Genomic DNA, 19,025 nt, shown 5'->3' with positions numbered 1-19,025 from the left:
AATTTTCTCCAAGTATACGGAAAATGTATAAAATTCGGCGAGTTTGTCTCGTCGCGATGTTTTTACGTGGCTGTAGGAAAGCGGACTGAAGATAGGTGTGTTTGTCGCAGACGGAGAGCCAGTGCTCGTGCTCGGAGCGCGCGCAGGAGAGCGCCCGCCTGACGGCGCAGGACGACGACGGCTCGCCCGGCGACGAGGACGCGCTCAGCTTCTGCGAGTACCACGACGTGCCGCCGCCGCCCGACGGCGGCTACGGCTGGGTCATCGTCTTCGCCTCCTTCATGTGCAACATGATCGTCGACGGCATCGCCTACACGTTCGGCATCTTCCTGGGCGAGTTCGTCAACTACTACGGGGAGGGCAAGGGCAAGACGGCGTGGGTCGGCTCGCTGCTCTCCGGCATGTACCTCAGCGCCGGTAAGTCGGCCGCCTGCAGCCGTCGCAGCGCGTTTTCGTACGATGTCGTTGTCTGCGGGATGCTTCAACGTCAGAAGCCGAGCTAAGTCAAACTCTTCAGGAGTTGCGAACAGATTGTTTTGGGCAAGGTCCTAAGTTACTTAGCAGTGGATATCTTCAATCTAAAGAAGCACCTAAAAGCACTTAATAAATTAAGTCTTCCGTCCAGATAGCGTATCAATTACAACTTGTGATCAAAAGTATCCGGATACCCCCAAAAACATACGTTTTTCATATTAGGTGCATCGTGCTGCCACCTGCTGCCAGGTACTCCGTATCAGCGACCTCAGTAGTCATTAGACATCCCGAGAGAGCATAATGGGGCGCTCCGCGGAACTCACGGACTTCGAACGTGGTCAGGTTATTGGGTGTTACTTGCGTCATACGTCTGTACGCGAGATTTCCACACTCCTAAACATCACTAGGTCCACCGTTTCCGATGTGATAATGAAATGGAAACGTGAAGGGACACGTACAGCACAAAAGCGTATAGGCCGACCTCGTCTTTGACTGACAGAGACCGCCGACAGTTGAAGAGAATAGTAATGCGCTCCGGTCGAATGTTCGAATCCTCCCTCGGGCATGGATGTGTGTGATGTCCTCAGGTTAGGGTAGGTTTAAGTAGTTCTAAGTTCTAGGAGACTGATGACCTCAGATGTTAAGTCCCATAGTGCTCAGAGCCATTTGAACCAATTTTTAGAATAGTAATGGGTAATAGGCAGACATCTATCCAGACCACCACACAGGCATTCCAAACTGCATCACGATTCACTTCAAGTAATATGACAGTTAGGTGGGATGTGAGAAAACTTGGATTTCATGGTCGAGTGGCTTTTCATAAGCCACACATCACGCTGGTAAATGCCAAACGACGCCTGGCTTGGTGTAAGGAGCGTAAACATTGGACGACTGAGCAGTGGAAAAACGTTGTGTGGAGCGACGAATCACGGTACACAGTGTGGCGATTCGATAGTAGGTTGTGGGTATGACGAATGCCCGGTTAACGTCATCTGCCAGCGTGTGTAGTGCCAACAGTAGAATTCGGAAGTGGTGGTGTTATGGTGTGGTCGTGTTTTTCAAGGAGGGGGCTTGCTCCCCATGTTTTTTTGCGTGGCACTATCACAGCACAGGCCTACACTGATGTTTTAAGCACCTACTTGCTTCCCACTGTTGAAGAGCCATTCGGGGATGGCGACTGCATCTCTCAACACGATCGAGACTGTTCATAATGCACGGCCTGTGGCGGAGGGTTACACGACAATAACGTCCCTGTAATGGTCTGACTTGCATAGAGCCCTGACTTGAATTCAATAGAAAACCACTAGGATGTTTTGGAACGCCGACTTCGTGCCAGGCCTCACCGACCGACATAAATATCTCTCCTCAGTGCCGCACTCCGTGAAGAATGGGCTGCCATTCTCCAAGAAACCTTCCAACACTAGATTGAACGTATGCCTGCGAGAGTGGAAGCCGTCGCCGAGGCTAAGAATGGGTCAACACCATCTTGCATTCCAGCATTGCCGATGGAGGGCGCCACGAACTTGCAAGTCATTTTCAGCCAGGTGTCCGGATACTTTTCATCACATAGTGTAGGTTGCCTTCAGAGTATGCTGATACTATATCCCCATATTAGGCTATCATATATAACCGCTCACTCGACGAACGATCCGTGCCAGAAGAGTGGGAAGTTACATATGACACACCAATGTTCAAGAGACGAAGTAGGAGTAATCCACTGTATTACAGACTCATATCACTGACGTCGATTTGCAGTAGAATTTTGGAACATATAATGTGTTTTAACGTTACGAATTACCTCGATAGTAACAATCTGTTGATAGACAGTCAGCGCGGATTCAGAAAATATCGTTCTTTTGGAACACAACTAGCGCTATATTCGTACGAAGTAATGAGTATTATCGACAAGGAATCTCAAATGGATTCCATATTTCTAGATATCCAAAAGGCTTTTGACACCATTCCTCACTAGAGACTTCTAATCGAACTGCGTGCGTATGAGTATTATCGACAAGGAATCTAAAATTGATTCCATATTTCTAGATTTCCAAAAGGCTTTTGACACCATTCCTCACTAGAGAGTTCTGATCGAACTGCGGGCCTATGAAGTATCGCTTCCGTTGTGCGACTTGATTCGTTATTTCTTGTTAGAAAGACACAGTACACAGTAATCCACGGAAAATCATCGAGTAAAACAGAAGTGATATCTGGGGTTCTCCAATTAAGTGTTACAGGGTCTCTGCTGTATCTAAATTATATAAAAGATTTAGGAGACACTCTGAACAGCTATGTTACCTTTTTCGCAGATGATGCTGTCATTTACCGTCTAGTAAATTCCCCACAAGACCAAACTCAGTTGCAAAATTACTTAGACACGATATTTGTATGTTGTGAAAAGTGGCAACTTAATGAACAAGTGTGAGGTCATCCACATGAGTAGCAAAAGAAGTCCGTTACAATTCGTTTGCACGATAAGCACCACAGTTTGACTAAATATCTAGGAATTACAATTACGGACAACTTAATCCGGGACTATCACACAGATAATGTTGTGGGAAAGGCAAACCGAAGACTACGTTTTATTGACAGGACACTTAGAAGATGCATACAGGTCTACTAAAGAGACTGCCTACGCTACACTCGTTCATCCTCTGTCAGAGTATTGCTTTGATTACCAGACAGGGTTCACGGAGGACATCGAGAAAGGTTAAAGAAGGGCAGTTCGTTTTATGTTATCGCGAAATAGAGGGTAGACTGTCACGGATTTAATAAGCCAGCTGGGGTGGCAATACTTTAAAACAATTACGTCTTTCGTAATCTTTTCACGAAATTTTAATCACCAACTCTCTCCGCTGAAACTAAAAATATTTTATTGTCGCCAACCTACATAGGGAGAAATTATCATCATAAAAATAAAAGAAATAGGAGCGCGTACAGAAAAAATTACGTGTTCAATTTTCCCATTCGCCCTTAGAGAGTGGAACGATAGAGAAGCAGTCTGAAGTTAGTTCAAAGAACTATTCCAGGCATTTACGAGTGAACTGTAGAGTACTGATGTCCCAGCCGAAGAGGTTTGCCGTTGCCTTCCTGTGACTTGCTAAGAACCGACACGGATACATCTATTGGTGACTGCACTGAGTGCTTGTACAATGTAGCGTTGTATTTGTGATTTTGTGAATGAAGAGAGGAGATAGAATGAAACCCGGTGCTGGTACATAGCCTACTCCTCTGAAACAGTAAAAAGGGGAGTGCCGAGCTAATGTCCCGAGTCATCATCACACTCCCGCACTCAACGAGACATTACGTAGAGGTTTGAAACTAAACCGGGACATAGGCAATTCGTCCTTGGGCAAGAACTGACAGTTGACCGTCGACGGAAATAAATGTAACGTATTCTGCACAAACATGCGAAGAGACACACCATTCTTCGATTGTAAGTATTTGAAACTGCTACAAGCGTAAAATACGTAGGAATACATGTCTGGGGCCACCTACAGTGGAATCACCTCATACGGATATCTGATGCCAGGTTCAGATCCGCTGGAAGAATCCTAAAGAAATATAATTCAACCACGAAAGAAATTCCTTTCAAAATATATGTTCGACAGATACATGAGAATTGCTCGGCAGTCTTGGACCCTTACCAGGTCGTATAAATACATTACTTTGTGTGAAAATTGTAACATCCGAAAGGAATGGTATGAATCATTCCACAGTCGAAGAAAGTGTAGAATAGTGGACCCATATTAAGTGCTCAAGACTGCACAGAGATGGCATCCACTCCGGTCCTCTAGTGCCCTCTTTTGTGTGATCAGACAGGTCAGTGTTAAGCCCCGCTCTATCGGTGTAGAGCTGTTAAGCTAAGTGGAAACGTGAAAGCTAGTGCCACCATGGCTCAGGGACGACGAAGGGAACAATATAAGTATGTGAATGAGTTCAGATGGGCAGAGCGATTGGTCTTCGTGAAATAGGTGTGTCCTACAGTGATACTGAGGTTCGTAATGGCACGCTACTACGACAGTAATACGTGTTTGAAACAGTATATAGGATAGAATGGTACACAGCCACTAGCGGGTACTGGATCGCACTATGTGACGACAGCGCGGAATGACCGCTAAGGTACTGTGCTGAAGCACTGCAACGGGTGTGGACGCCTTCACTGGCGTGCTGAGCGGCAAAATGTAGTGTTTTCCGACGATTCTCGCTTCAATTTGCCCTAAAGCAGCGGCCGCGTGCGCCTTAGACGCTACCGTAATTAAAGCAATCGCGTACACTGCATTTTTGAGCGGCGTGGTGTCTCAATTACGGAGGCGTCTGTGTGTATTTGTTTCTGGCAACAAAGTTTCCGTGTGAAAACAATGACAAAACGTACTTTCTGAACGTTCAGCGTAGAAGAGATGCACAAGATGAACAAAGTGTGCACGTTTCGCCACAGGTTAGTGTAGCAAGCGTGAGAGCGTTAGAGGAGTGCTTACAAAACCCTAGACTCTAGACAGAGGCGTTGTGCAGCACGGAGAAGTTTACTGTTAAATGTCCGAGAGCCTACTCTCCAAGAAGTGTCGTGTAATACATCACTCTTCCTCGTAAAATGACAACGACGAGCGAAGAAAACAAATTAGAGCTCATAGGAAGATTTACCGATAGTCGTTCTCCCCGCTCATCATTCCCAGATGAGATGGGGAAGGGGGGAGGTGTGGGAGGGATGAGTATAGGTTGCTGGTGTACGACCTCAACTCTACATACGATGCACTCAACCAAACGTTTCTCTTCCAGAAACTCAGTAACGAACTATGAGACTACCACTTTGTCAGGATCGTTGAGACTCTCTTACGTAACAGACAATTTTACGTCGTTCTCATTGAAAAAAAAAAGAGCCGATGGTGATACGAAAGAAATGAACTGGCCCAGGGTGCTTTTGGCTCCCTCCCTTTATAACCTATACATTAATGACCAGCATACACCTAATCATAGTTGGCATTTTCTATGCGCAGATGACCTGCCAATCACAGCTCAGAGGACAACATAAAGCAGAAGTAGGAGAAAGCACTCAAAGACACGTCATAATATTGTCAAAGTAACTTCCTTACACCGAATACTTCAAAGACTCAAGTAAGCGCTTTCCACCTTCGGTCTCTGCAAACAAACCGAAAGCTCAATGTTTCCTAGAACAATACCACATTGGAGAAAACAAACAAACCAACCCATCTGAGAGTGACGTTGGATACGTCTCCGACAGACCATTGTGAGAAGATTCGTCAGGTGGTCTCCAGAAATAATTGTTTGCGAAAATTAGTAACCAGCAAACGGGGAGCAAAACCTACTATCCTGAGAACGACAGCGCAAGCACTATGCTGCTCTGAGGCTGAATAACCCTCTCCAGTACGGACCAGATTAACCCACGTGAAGAACGTCAACATAAGCCGTAATGAAACATGTCGAATAACAACGGGGTGTATGAAACCGACGCCCCCAACCACACGTTTACAGAGCTACTTGTCTTGCGAGTTCCAGCTTAGGATTTCACATAGAGGCTCAGACAAACCATCGAGGATCGACATTCTCTCTTCGGCACTGAACGCCAGCCTGAGCTATTGAGATCCCTTAAAAGATTCTTAAACACGGTCGTTGAAGAATCTCCACCTAACTATCCACCAGTTCCGGTTATGCTTGGTGGCTCCACAGCTAACTGAAGAAAATGGAGGACACTGAACCACATCATAACAGGGATGGCCCCAATAAAAGCAAACATGATCAAGTGGGGTCATCGTAACGTGGATGGCGACAAGTGTGATTGTGATACTGTGCCGGACATGGGACACCTAAGTGTAGGACGCTGGTGTAGCAGCGGCCGACCTACAGGCAGACGGCCCGTCTCTCAGTGATGGAAGAACTTGTGTCCCATTCTCCTGCTCACTCGTCTCTGGAAAGTCTTGGGTTCCTTTAAGGCAGATGCTGTCTTACGGAAAAGCTGAAGGAGGTGCATATTACCTCTACTGCCACTCTCCGTCTTCTATACTTGATTTACCAGTCTAGCTTTACTTATTTTTTCTTGTCTGGAAACCAAATCACATTCTTTCAGCCCAATATTGGGGTCCACATTTAATCAAAGTACATAGTCAGTTATCTCTCAACTATGGATTTATGTTTTCTCGTTATTGCACTGAAATGTCCAAGTTCATGTGCACACAAACATTTCAACAAAAAAAAACTATCACTAATTCAGTGTTGCGCCAGAAATGGTGAAGTACAATCAGTGGTTAACGTATTAATTATCAGCCCTGATTTTAAAAAAGATCAAAGTTCCGCTCTTCATAAGCATAAATTGACGCTCCTAAATGTTTAAAAGTACTGGCAAGTTTTCTAAGTACCGCTACCTTGTGCAGGTCCAGAAAAAAGTTGAAGGCCCACGGCCTGCTTGCCTCCCCGAACTGAGTATTCAAACGAAAGTGCGTTCAAGTAGCTAGGTATTGCAGTGTTCAAGAGTTCAACTGTACCAGTGCCCACGATTGCAGCTTCTGTTGTATTTATACGCACGCTGTCCCCTCTTCTCGTACAGCAGTAATTGTGACTTTTCAAAATGTGAAATGAGCAGGATCGAGTGTTGGTGCTATAAATTATACGTGGATGGATTTGCAGTTTCACGTCGGTGATTTTGGATCTTGCAAATTATTACACATCTATCGACTCTCATTAAAGCAATAAAAAACAAATTAAACTAATGCGTGCGAAACAAAAAGGCAATTAAAAGTGTCAGAACTATAGTACCTGCAAATGAGACATTTTTATTTGGCGCAGCTTTTTATTCTCTACACATTAGTGCTCTCAGAACCTACATAACATGCACGAATTTCGAATGACATCTTCTTTATCCTTTTTATTATACATAAGCACTATTTTATAACTACGTCTATATTTTGGGCTAGTAGGATAATACGGATCACTTGTGGGTGTATCATGATACGTGTACATCATGTAATATGTGTGTACTGTCTTAATTTATGATTTGTGCACTATTAATTTCTACATCCGTAGTCAAACTACTTCTTTGATAGGATCAAGAAATTTACATGACATAATGTATAAGGATATCTTTCCTTTCAAACAGTATCTCTTGCCTCTGTGGATTTGACTGTTTCAGTGAATTAGTGTATTTTATCGAAATTATGCATTCCGAAAACAGCTGTAACTTTCGTACTTTTTATCGTTAACGGCTGGGTGAAAAGTTTATCTTCTTCATCTCAACAATATGCTAAGTTTGATGTATTACAGAATATGAGTTGGGATATTTTTTTTCAATTTAACCCAAAGCGTTGGCGTAAGCTTATTAGATCGTTTAGGCAAAACTTTCGCCAGTTCCTAAAAACATTGCGTGCCTTACGCCAACCTTTTACTTGCCTGAGCGTATCCCTGCCTTCAGTCTTCGCTTTAGGCCACGCTTCTTGTTGCCACACACAGCTACCACCAGTACAAACAAGAAGAGAATGAAAGCATTTGAAACGTGATGCAACGGAAGAATGTTACGATTACATGGGTAGCTTGAGTAACTGATGAAGAGGTACTGAATGGAATCATAGGCAAAACAAATTTATGGTCATTTTAACTAAAATAAGGAGTAGGTTGATAGGGTACATCATTTTAAGGTACGAAGGTATTGTTAATTTGGTAATGGAGAGAAGAGTGAGGCATAAAAATTATAGAGGAAATCCATAGCTTGACAAAACTAGGCTATTTCAGATGAATGTGGATTGCTGCAGCTATGGAGAGATGACTAATGAAAGCCACAACACTGCAACAACGTCCATCGTTACGACCGAGAACGATTTCTTTTTTTTAAATTTATTTATGCGTTTATTTCCCTTGGCAGGATTAGGGCCTTCAAGTCATGTGTTACATCTTACTAGACATCCATAGTGTGTCAAGATTACAATTTGTATAGTACATGAGTAATACGACTATATAATGATAGTAATAATAGTAATGTTAATGAGCATATGGAATTTAAGAAATGTTAGTCTTATTGATATTGTATTAAGCAAGTTCCTCATTACATTCTTGTCAAATTTGAGTAATGGCATTAGAAGGAGTCAATGTGGAGAAAAAGTCGAAGATCGAGGAATAATAGGGTAAAATTAGCAGATGAGATTGAAGAGAAGAAAACAGAAATATGAAGGGCTGAGAAAAATACAGACAGTTCACAGTAAGAAAAAGATTCTGGTTCCCCGTTGGGCAATAAGAAAACAATTTGGATCTACCAAGAGGGAAATTGCACCAACAAAGATAGATAATCTCCCTTTGAATGTATCGTCTTACTGGATAAGGCGCTGGTTACAAGATGATTTCTTCAGAATTCGTATGGCTGAAAGGGAAAAGAAAATGGAGAAATATTTAGTGTTATGCAAAGGTACAATCAAGACGAACGACATACCAGATCTGGTATTACATTTATAGAATGATGATATGCGAGGAGACGTATTTAGGACACCAGCGACGAAGACGTCGATGAAGTAAACATAGCGTGTAGTGACCACTTTGCCTATCCGGTCGCATCCACCCTAACTGAGAATAGGAAGCAATGATATCATCATACAACCGAATCTTAAATATCTTCGTCAAACATTCATAACTACTCGTAGTTCGGATCATCTCTGGTTTTCACTTTTTGCAGCGTGTTGATCAACATCACAGTAATAAACATATGACAAAACAAAAATTGGACTAAATTTTGTTTAATTTGTGGTAATTTTTCTGGATTTTTTGAAGGATCAGCAGGATGTCTAGAAATTCACGGAAGCACTAACTTACCCTGTATCGACTGTAAAATTCATGCGAGGAATTGGAAATCAGAACTATCTGTGATACTCCGTCGTTGTTTCAAATGGTTTCCAACCGAAACGTCTTTCTTAAATTAAAATTTTATCCTGCGCCCTTTTTGCAACGCAAAATTTTTAATACATTCGTCAGTGTCAATTTATACCACTTGTTCGGTTGCCAAAATAACGGGATCTGTTAATCTCAACGTGGACATTGTAGATCTTAAATAATTTTAGCCAGTTTCAATTTAGGGAAACTTCTCTCGCAACTAACATTACTTACGGCAGCTGTGAGGAATACTGTCAGCGTTATAAGTGTATTAGTTAAACCTTCTTCAGATTTTGACTCTAAATAAACTTTAGTAAACCCAGTGGGCCAAAATTAATATTCTTCCTAACAGTTTGTTGTAGCAACAAAAAATCGCAGACGCGCGCACTCGAACTTAAACTCTTCTCTGTCAGTGTGTTGAGAAGTTTGGTTGAGGTTGTATTCCTCGTCACAAATGCCCAGTATTATTACTGGCCATAATGAAGGCATATTTTTCGGCCAAATGTATGTACTGTTGGAATCTTTCTTGGATTTCGGCAGTTTCTCTATCTAATGAAAAAACATTTTTCGTTTCAAATCGTCTTCATGCTATAGGCCCGCACGTCTAATTCCATCGCCAGAAATGTGCTTCCTCGTAATTCGTCTTCGAGATGCAATACAAATGCAAAGTTCTTGACGCAGATTTTTGGTAACTTCAGGCCTCGTCTACGAGTTCCAATTGCCTCTCTTCCATCACCGTCTGCAAGGCGCTTATTTTCTGCGCACACTGTTCTCCCGTTTGCAAATAATTTTGGGCACCATTCACTGCACCTGTTGCCAGAGACTCTAGAAACACAGAAACAAAAATGATTGCATCCCGATTAACAAATTTTCTGCCTCTGTTCGTGTGTTCAAACTTTCTGTTAGGTTCTCTAGCGTTCTGAATTTCTTTGTAATGATTTTGTGTCTTGTTTATTATATAGCCTCTTGCGTTCCAGGGTGTGTCCTGAATCCCCTCCAACCTTGGTGTGGAAGCCAGTCAGACTGTTACCGTAGCACTTACTGGCTGGAATATTTAATCTAATATGAATGTCATCCACACTAGAGATTTAGAGGACCTAATAGCAAACCCCTGCGTAGTTTATAGCACACGTAGGTATTCTGCAGGGTATGGAGAACAAGTAGAGTATTTTTTCCTCCAGCTCTGATTTTTGAGGGTGAGAGATTACGTGGAGAACAAGTATGGTATTTTTTCGTCCAGCTCTAATTTTCGAGGGTGAGAGATTACGTATAACTTAAATTTGAGGAAATTTGGCGTAAAAAAGATCAAGGTGTTACTGAACTTGACGAACCTACACTTCTGCGTCAGCAAAAAGTTCCAAAATGACTCGATCAAGGAAATAAAGAAAACACAGTTCAAAACGATTCAAGAATTTTTCAGGAAATCATATTGTGAACCATTCAAGCAGTTCACTGCATCACTCAGGAGTAGATCCGTTAAACAATCTGCAAAATTGTTTAAATCTTTGGAAAAATTCACTCTTGGATATACTACAGGCGTCGATAATACTGTAAAACTGTAAAATTTTACAAAAACGATTTTGATCGAAAGACGCTGATAAGCGACTTAGGAAGAGACAGAATGAGCAGGGAAAGACCTTGAGGGAAGTTGTGGCCAAGAGGATTAATTCCAAGTTTTTATGCAGTTTGTTGGCTTACTTATTACAATTCCTTGATTATCCAGTTCTAATGAACGGAGTTTTTCTTTTTTACTTCCATTCAAATCTTACTTAGGATCAATAATGCTACGTGATTGACTCAATGCTATTGTTATTTTACGTATTTACTTAGGTATTACTAATTTACTTAGCAAATTTAGATGATTTGTTAACTACTTTTTTTTTTGGCTCGCAAAGCACAGTACACATTTTACATTGTGCAGGTGCCTTTTTCTAATGAATAGCATTTAAGAAAGTAAATAATATTTTATGAATCATTTTGCAATATATTTACAAGGGGAGACCCTGTTTTGGACACCCACTCACAAAAAAACATAAAGTGCCATGCTTGATATGTTGTGTTTCGAAGTGTCTGCAAAAAGAAATTTTTCAAAATTTTCGGAGATTTTATTTTTCCAACAGCGTCTTCTCATTTGTAAGAGCAAAATATCCTTCGATGTTGACCATTTACAGACCTTATTGATGAGCATCATGCACTCCATTAGAGCACCTTCCTCTTCTATTTGGTAATTACTCGAAAACCATTGAATAAACTACATTTTACAAAGAGAGTCGAGTTTTGAAAATGAATGTCTTTTATGGGTAACTTGAGCCCACAGTTATTTCACATTTGATGGTTATAAATGTGATTCAGGGTCACTTGAGCCCAACTCATGCGACAAAACAATGGATTTGAGTAGTCCACTTTTGCATCTTATGTTGGCAACTTTCTAAATCAACGAGTTTATACGGTTTTACGAAAACAATAAAATGAGTGTGGGTAAAGTTCTAAAAGGTATGAAATTTTATTTTAAAAATCGCTTACCATCGGTCTAAATCCTTTGATACTCGTGGAGGCGAAAGTTGAGGAGTAGACGAAACAATAATTTTTCGTTGTTACAAATGAACCAGAACAAAGCCTCTGGTGGCCAATATATGAACTAACAAAGCTATGTGTACTAAAGACACTGCTGCTACCTCTCGGAAAATCATAATTTTAATACTCTCAGCAGTAACTGATGCCTCTGACAACAGACCCAAACTATTTTTCTTTTTGGGCTGAAGATAACACCGAGGGCTCAAGTGACCTTAGTTTACGGTACAATTGTCAAGGCCAAAGCGCATTTCGAGCCACTTCCATTTGTCCGCTCGCCTTGAAATTCTACGTAAATACCTAGGTAGTCCCGATGTCGAAACATTAACTGATGTAATGACTGTGAAGATAGGTTTATCCAGTTCGGTTGCTATTTGCTCCCCTCCCCCCTGCCGCCCCCCTCCCCCCCATCCATTTGTGCTGCCCGGGGACATGGCCCCACCGGCATCCCACAGACTACGCCACTGATCACACACTCTATTAAGAACAATGTCCCACATTCTGTAATGTCCAAAGGACCATCATCAGTCGCGGTGACTTCAGTGGAATTATTGTCTTTGAGGGAAAGTGTCATTTCTGTTTATGTGATTGCGTATTTCTTTCAGTTACCTTCTGTACTATACTGTATCTGTTCTTTGTATGTATGGTCCAAGTTTCATCGACCTATGTTACCTGTCAGTGACACATCATGCGAAAGCTACTTTTGTTCTTAAGTTTTGCACACCAGTGTATATCGAAAACAGTATCAGAAGCTTTGATGATGTTCGATATCGTAACTCACTTTGATCAATGCAGTTTTGTGTTACAGTGTTTCAGAAGACTGAATGATATTTACCGTGGGCGTTGTGAGTTTTAATGCGATGCACCAGCTGTTTGCGAACAATTTACTCCAACGCTTTAGATATTGCGGATAATTTGCTGATATATTTATAGCCACATGGTGATTTTGGGTTATCATTCTTGATTATAGGTTGACCTGAGCTTGGCTTCCACTCTGTAGTATATGTCCCACTAACATGAGAGAGCTTGAAAACGTGTTTAACAAGCAGCTACTACGTCGATACATTCTCTAACAGCAACCGCATTATTCCGATGTCAAGCAGCGTGCTAACCTCGTGCTCTGCCAGTTGACTGAATATCCGGTTTACTGCGTGTTTCACAGATGGAAGGCACAGACTTGGTTTCAGCTAAGCCTTGCATAAGCTTCGACACTGCGTAAGTGTTTTGTTATCGGAAAGGATTTTCTTCAAAGTGTTTCACAATCTAAATGTGTAATACTAATGGTTTCAAAACACTTCCTATTCAGCACTACTGAGATTTTTCCTAAGAAAAATAGGATTCTATGGTATATCTGTCCAGTTCTACGACTAGACTGAAAATTTCCTGACAGCCAGGACGCAGCATGATATCCTGGAAGAAGAGACATGAAGTAACATTTGGTGCGTCACAGAGCAGTGTAATAAAGAGCAAATAGGAAGCTTAGCGTTAAACGTCCCGTCGACAATGAGGTCATTAGAGTCGTAGCGCTAGCTCGGATTGTTTTAAGGGAGGGGAAGGAAATCGGCCGTGCCTTTTCAACGGAAACATTCGGAGTTTTGCCTAGAGCGGTTTAGGGAAATCACAAAAAACCTAAATCTGGATCGCCGGGCGCGAATTTGAACCCTTGTTCTCCGAAATACGAGTCCAATATGCTCACCACGGTGCCACCTCGTTCGGTCGTTATTTATGGTTTACATTATTAACTTTCTGGGCAGTATTACAGACAATCGCAAACTATTCGTACATGATTCAGTTATATCTGTTAGTGAACTTTTTCTGGGAATATTCAATAGAACTCGACAAGATGTCAGCCTGGTGCAAAGACTGGTAACGTGCTCGTATTGGAGAGAAATTCAAAATCGTGTAATTCACAATACCTACGGAAATTGGACAGAAATTGGAAACATCACGAGAAATGCATACGTGATCATAAATGCAGGTGCTAGCCAAGCCTGCAGATTGTGCTGTTGATTTTGACCATCAACGGCACCCCAATACGTTGCAAGTGCTGTCCTTGCCAGAACAGTGTTCTGTGCTGTTGTGAGTGCATTATGTGGGACTTACGTGAATTCCGACGTGTGCCAACTGCCGGCGCACGTACGGCGGGTGCTTCCGTCACCAAGGAAGCCAGAGTGTTTGGTGTTTTAAGAGGCACAGTATCGAAGATATACAGGAAAAGTGAAGAAACGTCATCCGCTAAGTCGCATTTTGGACGAAAGTTTGTATTGAATGATCGTGATAGATGGTCACTGAAGTGGATTTTCAAGAAAAATAAGAGGATGAAAGCTATAAAAGTCACTACAGAACTGAATGTCACACTCGTGAACCCTATCAGCACCAAAACAACAGGAAGGGAGCTCCATAAGCATGGAGTGGCAGGGTGAACTGGAATTTCAAAGTCACTCGTCAGTGATGCAAATTCCCATAATAGGAAACTTTGATGCGGAAGCCATAAATCATGGGCTACGTAGCATTGGAAGAAAGTCGTTTAGTCGGATGAGTCTTGCTTCACAATTTTTCCGGCTTCTGGCCGAATTTGCATCATAAAATTAAACATGGGGGAGGGGGGAGGTTGGTGATGACTTGGCAGTATAATGGTATTCCAGTCCACATGGTTACTCTGCCAGGTCGCATTACTGCGAAGGATTATGTGACCATTTTGGCTGATCAGCTCCATCCCACTGTACAGAGTTTGAAACTTCCCGGCAGATTAAAACTGTGTGCCTGACCGAGACTCTAACTAGGGATCTTTGCCTTTCGGGGGCGTTATGGAAACAACTCCCAGGCTGTGCTAAGCCATGTCTTCGCAATTTCCTTTCTTCCAGGAGTGCTAGTTCTGCAGCATCGTAGAAGAGCTCCTGTGAAATTTGGAAGGTAGGAGACGAGGTACTGGCGGAAGTAAAGCTGTGAGGAGGGGGCGTGAGTCGTGCTTGGGTAGCTCATATGGTAGAGCACTTGCCCCGAAAGGCAAAGGTCCCGAGTTCGAGTCTCGGTCTGGCACACGGTTTTAATCTGCCAGGAAGTTTCATATCAGCGCACCCTCCACTGCAGAGTGAAAATTTCTTTCTGCACAGAGTTTGTTCCCCAGTGGAGATGCTGTGTTTCAAGACGACAGGGTCCCTGTCCACACAGCTCACATCATCGTCCAAGACTGGTTTTGTAAGAACGAACGTGAAATGAAGCATCTCCTCTCGCCACCAAATTCACCAGGTCTCAGTCTTATTGAACCTTTGTTGTCTACTTTGGAGAAAAGGATGCGTAATCGCTATCCACCTTCGTCATCGTTTCCTGAACACGAGGGTATTGCCGGCCAGGGTGGCCGAGCGGGACTAGGCGCTACAGTCTGGAACTGCGCGATCGCTCCGGTCGCCGGTTCGAATCCGGCCTCGGGCATGGATGTGTGTGGTGTCCTTAGGTTAGTTAGGTTTAAGTAGATCTAAGTTCTAGGGGACTGATGACTTCAGAAGTTAAGTCCCGTAGTGCTCAGAGCCATTTAAGGGTATTTTTCAGGAAGAATCCAACACAATTCTCTTGAAAACCATGCAGGACCTGTATTTATCATTTCCGAGATGACTGAAAGTTGTTTTGAATGCAATACGTTTTCTTATGCCGTATTAGGAATGGTAATATGTTGTGCTGTTAGTGATTCCATATATTTTTCCATTCCATGTAGGAGTCTCAAACTGTCTACAGTATTAGTGGGTCACAACTATTCGTCATGCCATACAAGAATTTCGGCGTAACAGTGTGTAGAGCAATGAAGTGAGACGATCATATTGTCTCCTTTGTAGTCAAAGAAAACGAGATGCTGCGATTTACTGGTAGAATGCTGAGAAATTATAGTTTATCTACAGAATAAATTGCACACAATAGACTTGTATAGTCCACACTAATGATTAAGTGTTTTGGGACCATACCAGATCGGAATGACTGGGACATCGAGTGTATACAAAGAAGGAGGGAGGGAATTGTAACATGCTTGTTTGTCAGGCCAGAGGATGTAACAGAAATGCTGAAAAAAGTTCGCTGACAGAACAACGCCATGAATCTCTCGAGAACCTGTTTAGGAAACTACAAGAACTCTCTTTCTTGGAAGAAATTATAGACATGCTTCAACCCTCTACGTATCGGTCCCATAGGCATCATCCAGGTAAAATTTCTCCCACGCTCCATCAGTGAATTGGATGCAAATTAATCTTAACATATGGTAGTCTCTGATTAACAGACTATAGATGTACATTATGCCTGCTGAAGCCAGGGATGTAGTTTTACACGGCAATCACAACGAATTCATATGATTCAGAAGAAGAGTTTATTTGTGCTAGTATTTCGTCCAGCACTTCAGCAAACTTAGCGCATTGCGCTCTTCCGAAATTATGTTTTAATCTGACTGAAGTAGGTACGAGGTCCTACAGACACAGTCTTCTTGCCTATGATGGGCCTATGTTTGATATCGTTGGATTAATGAGATAGTGTGATTAAAAATCAGTCTCCTAAGTAAACATCACGTCAGAATTATTACCACTTTTCTAGAGTCCGCTGATAAAAGATAAGAATGCGGGTAGCGTTCATTCGCTGTCGTATGTTGTAAATAAGGTGTCAAATTTATCCTACTGCACAGCTATTGCTCCATTTTCGGCACAGCCTTCATACACCTAGACGCTATTACGGTCTATAACGACCTATTTTTTTCTGATTGCGTGTATTACTGAGAGTGTTAAACGAGGGCTACAGTCGGATGGTTTATATACTGAAGGGACTAGCCAGTTGATAAGCTGAACAGACAAATTGTCAGTGACGTTGTGCGGTGTGTTAAAAAAAATGGCTCTTAGCACTATGGGACTTAACATCTGAGGTCATCAGTCACCTAGAACTTAGAACTACTTAAACCTAACTAACCTAGGGACGACACACACATCAATGCCTGAGGCAGGATTCGAACCTGCGACAGTAGCGGTCGCGCGGTTCCAGACTGAAGCGCCTAGAACCGCTCAGCCAACTCGGCAGGCTGTGCGGTATGTGCGCTGGTAAAAAGCACTGCCAAGCCAATATACGTGACACAGATACACACTTGGCACATTACCTCGAAGAAGAAAGAAATACACAATCTCATAGTCCTAATATTTCCCACCAAAATCTATCAAAAGATAGTCACAGTGTGAAATGGAGGGAATGAATAAGCAAGTATGTATAATAAGCCATACGCTTTTCACCTGAATATACACTCCTGGAAATGGAAAAAAAACACATTGACACCGGTGTGTCAGACCCACCATACTTGCTCCGAACACTGCGAGAGGGCTGTACAAGCAATGATCACACGCACGGCACAGCGGACACACCAGGAACCGCGGTGTTGGCCGTCGAATGGCGCTAGCTGCGCAGCATTTGTGCACCGCCGCCGTCAGTGTCAGCCAGTTTGCCGTGGCATACGGAGCTCCATCGTAGTCTTTAACACTGGTAGCATGCCGCGACAGCGTGGACGTGAACCGTATGTGCAGCTGACGGACTTTGAGCGAGGGCGTATAGTGGGCATGCGGGAGGCCGGGTGGACGTACCGCCGAATTGCTCAACACGTGGGGCTTGAGGTCTCCACAGTACATCGATGTTGTCGCCAGTGGTCGGCGGAAGGTGGACGTGGCCGTCGACCTGGGACCGGACCGCAGCGACGCACGGATGCACGCCAAGACCGTAGGATCCTACGCAGTGCCGTAGGGGACCGCACCGCCACTTCCCAGCAAATTAGGGACACTGTTGCTCCTGGGGTATCGGCGAAGACCATTCGCAACCGTCTCCTTGAAGCTGGGCTACGGTCCCGCACACAGTTAGGCCGTCTTCCGCTCACACCCCAACATCGTGCAGCCCGCCTCCAGTGGTGTCGCGACAGGCGTGAATGGAGGGACGAATGGAGACGTGTCGTCTTCAGCGATGAGAGTCGCTTCTGCCTTGGTGGCAATGATGGTCGTATGCGTGTTTGGCGCTGTGCAGGTGAGCGCCACAATCAGGAGTGCATACGACCGAGGCACACAGGGCCAACACCTGGCATCATGGTGTGGGGAGCGATCTCCTACACTGGCCGTACACCTCTGTTGATCGTCGAGGGGACACTGAATAGTGCACGGTACATCCAAACCGTCATCGAACCCATCGTTCTACCATTCCTAGACCGGCAAGGGAACTTGCTGTTCCAACAGGACAATGCACGTCCGCATGTATCCCGTGCCACGCAACGTGCTCTAGAAGGTGTAAGTCAACTACCCTGGCCAGCAAGATCTCCGGATCTGTCCCCCATTCAGCATGTTTGGGACTGGATGAAGCGTCGTCTCACGCGGTCTGCACGTCCAGCACGAACGCTGGTCCAACTGAGGCGCCAGGTGGAAATGGCATGGCAAGCCATTCCACAGGACTACATCCAGCATCTCTACGATCGTCTCCATGGGAGAATAGCAGCCTGCATTGCTGCGAAAGGTGGATATACACTGTACTAGTGCCGACATTGTGCATGCTCTGTTGCCTGTGTCTATGTGCCTGTGGTTCTGTCAGTGTGATCATGTGATGTATCTGATCCCAGGAATGTGTCAATAAAGTTTGCCCTTCCTGGGACAATGAATTCACGGTGTTCTTATTTCAATTTCCAGGAGTGTATTTAAAATAACCTTAATGACAGCAGCTGTCAGTTAATCTAGGTTGAGATTACCACAACAGTCACAGATTCTCAAGAAATTAATAATAATTTGGATAGAAGCTCTGTATGTAATTACTCACATAGCAACCAGTGGATGACAGAATCGAAGGCTTCACATTTGAAACGCTTCAGGTGAATCACAAAGTTAATACAACTTGAGAAATACTTAGGTCACATGCTGAGAAAGGTTAAAGGCAGAAAAATATTTTAAATCATTCGCTCGAGAGTGAGCTGACTGCACAGTATTGTCTTATCTTATTTCGCTTCGGATTTCATTTCACAATTGTAAATTATTTACTACAGGTACACTTGGATGAATAGCACAAGCATTTCATCGATTCAAAACAGTTTTGTTACTTAACGTCATAAAAATAAAAATTGCTTTTTCCAGTCCAAA

At 43.2% G+C, this 19,025-nt stretch overlaps 1 protein-coding gene across 3 annotated transcripts in view; it reads left to right on the top strand.

Annotated features, from left to right (window-relative positions):
• The window catches only part of LOC126297533 (monocarboxylate transporter 3), a 772,480-nt gene that overhangs the window by 579,514 nt on the left and 173,941 nt on the right, over nt 1-19,025 (top strand). For all 3 annotated transcript variants that reach the window (XM_049988443.1, XM_049988442.1, XM_049988444.1), the window contains exon 2: nt 111-417. In XM_049988443.1, coding sequence (XP_049844400.1) covers nt 111-417 — 307 coding nt within the window. The remainder of the gene's footprint in view (nt 1-110; nt 418-19,025) is intronic.

This window comes from Schistocerca gregaria, chromosome X (assembly GCF_023897955.1).
Source record: "Schistocerca gregaria isolate iqSchGreg1 chromosome X, iqSchGreg1.2, whole genome shotgun sequence".
Classification (NCBI taxonomy): domain Eukaryota; kingdom Metazoa; phylum Arthropoda; class Insecta; order Orthoptera; family Acrididae; genus Schistocerca; species Schistocerca gregaria.
Note: the sequence above shows the minus strand (reverse complement) of the source record. Positions and strands in the feature narration are given on the sequence as shown.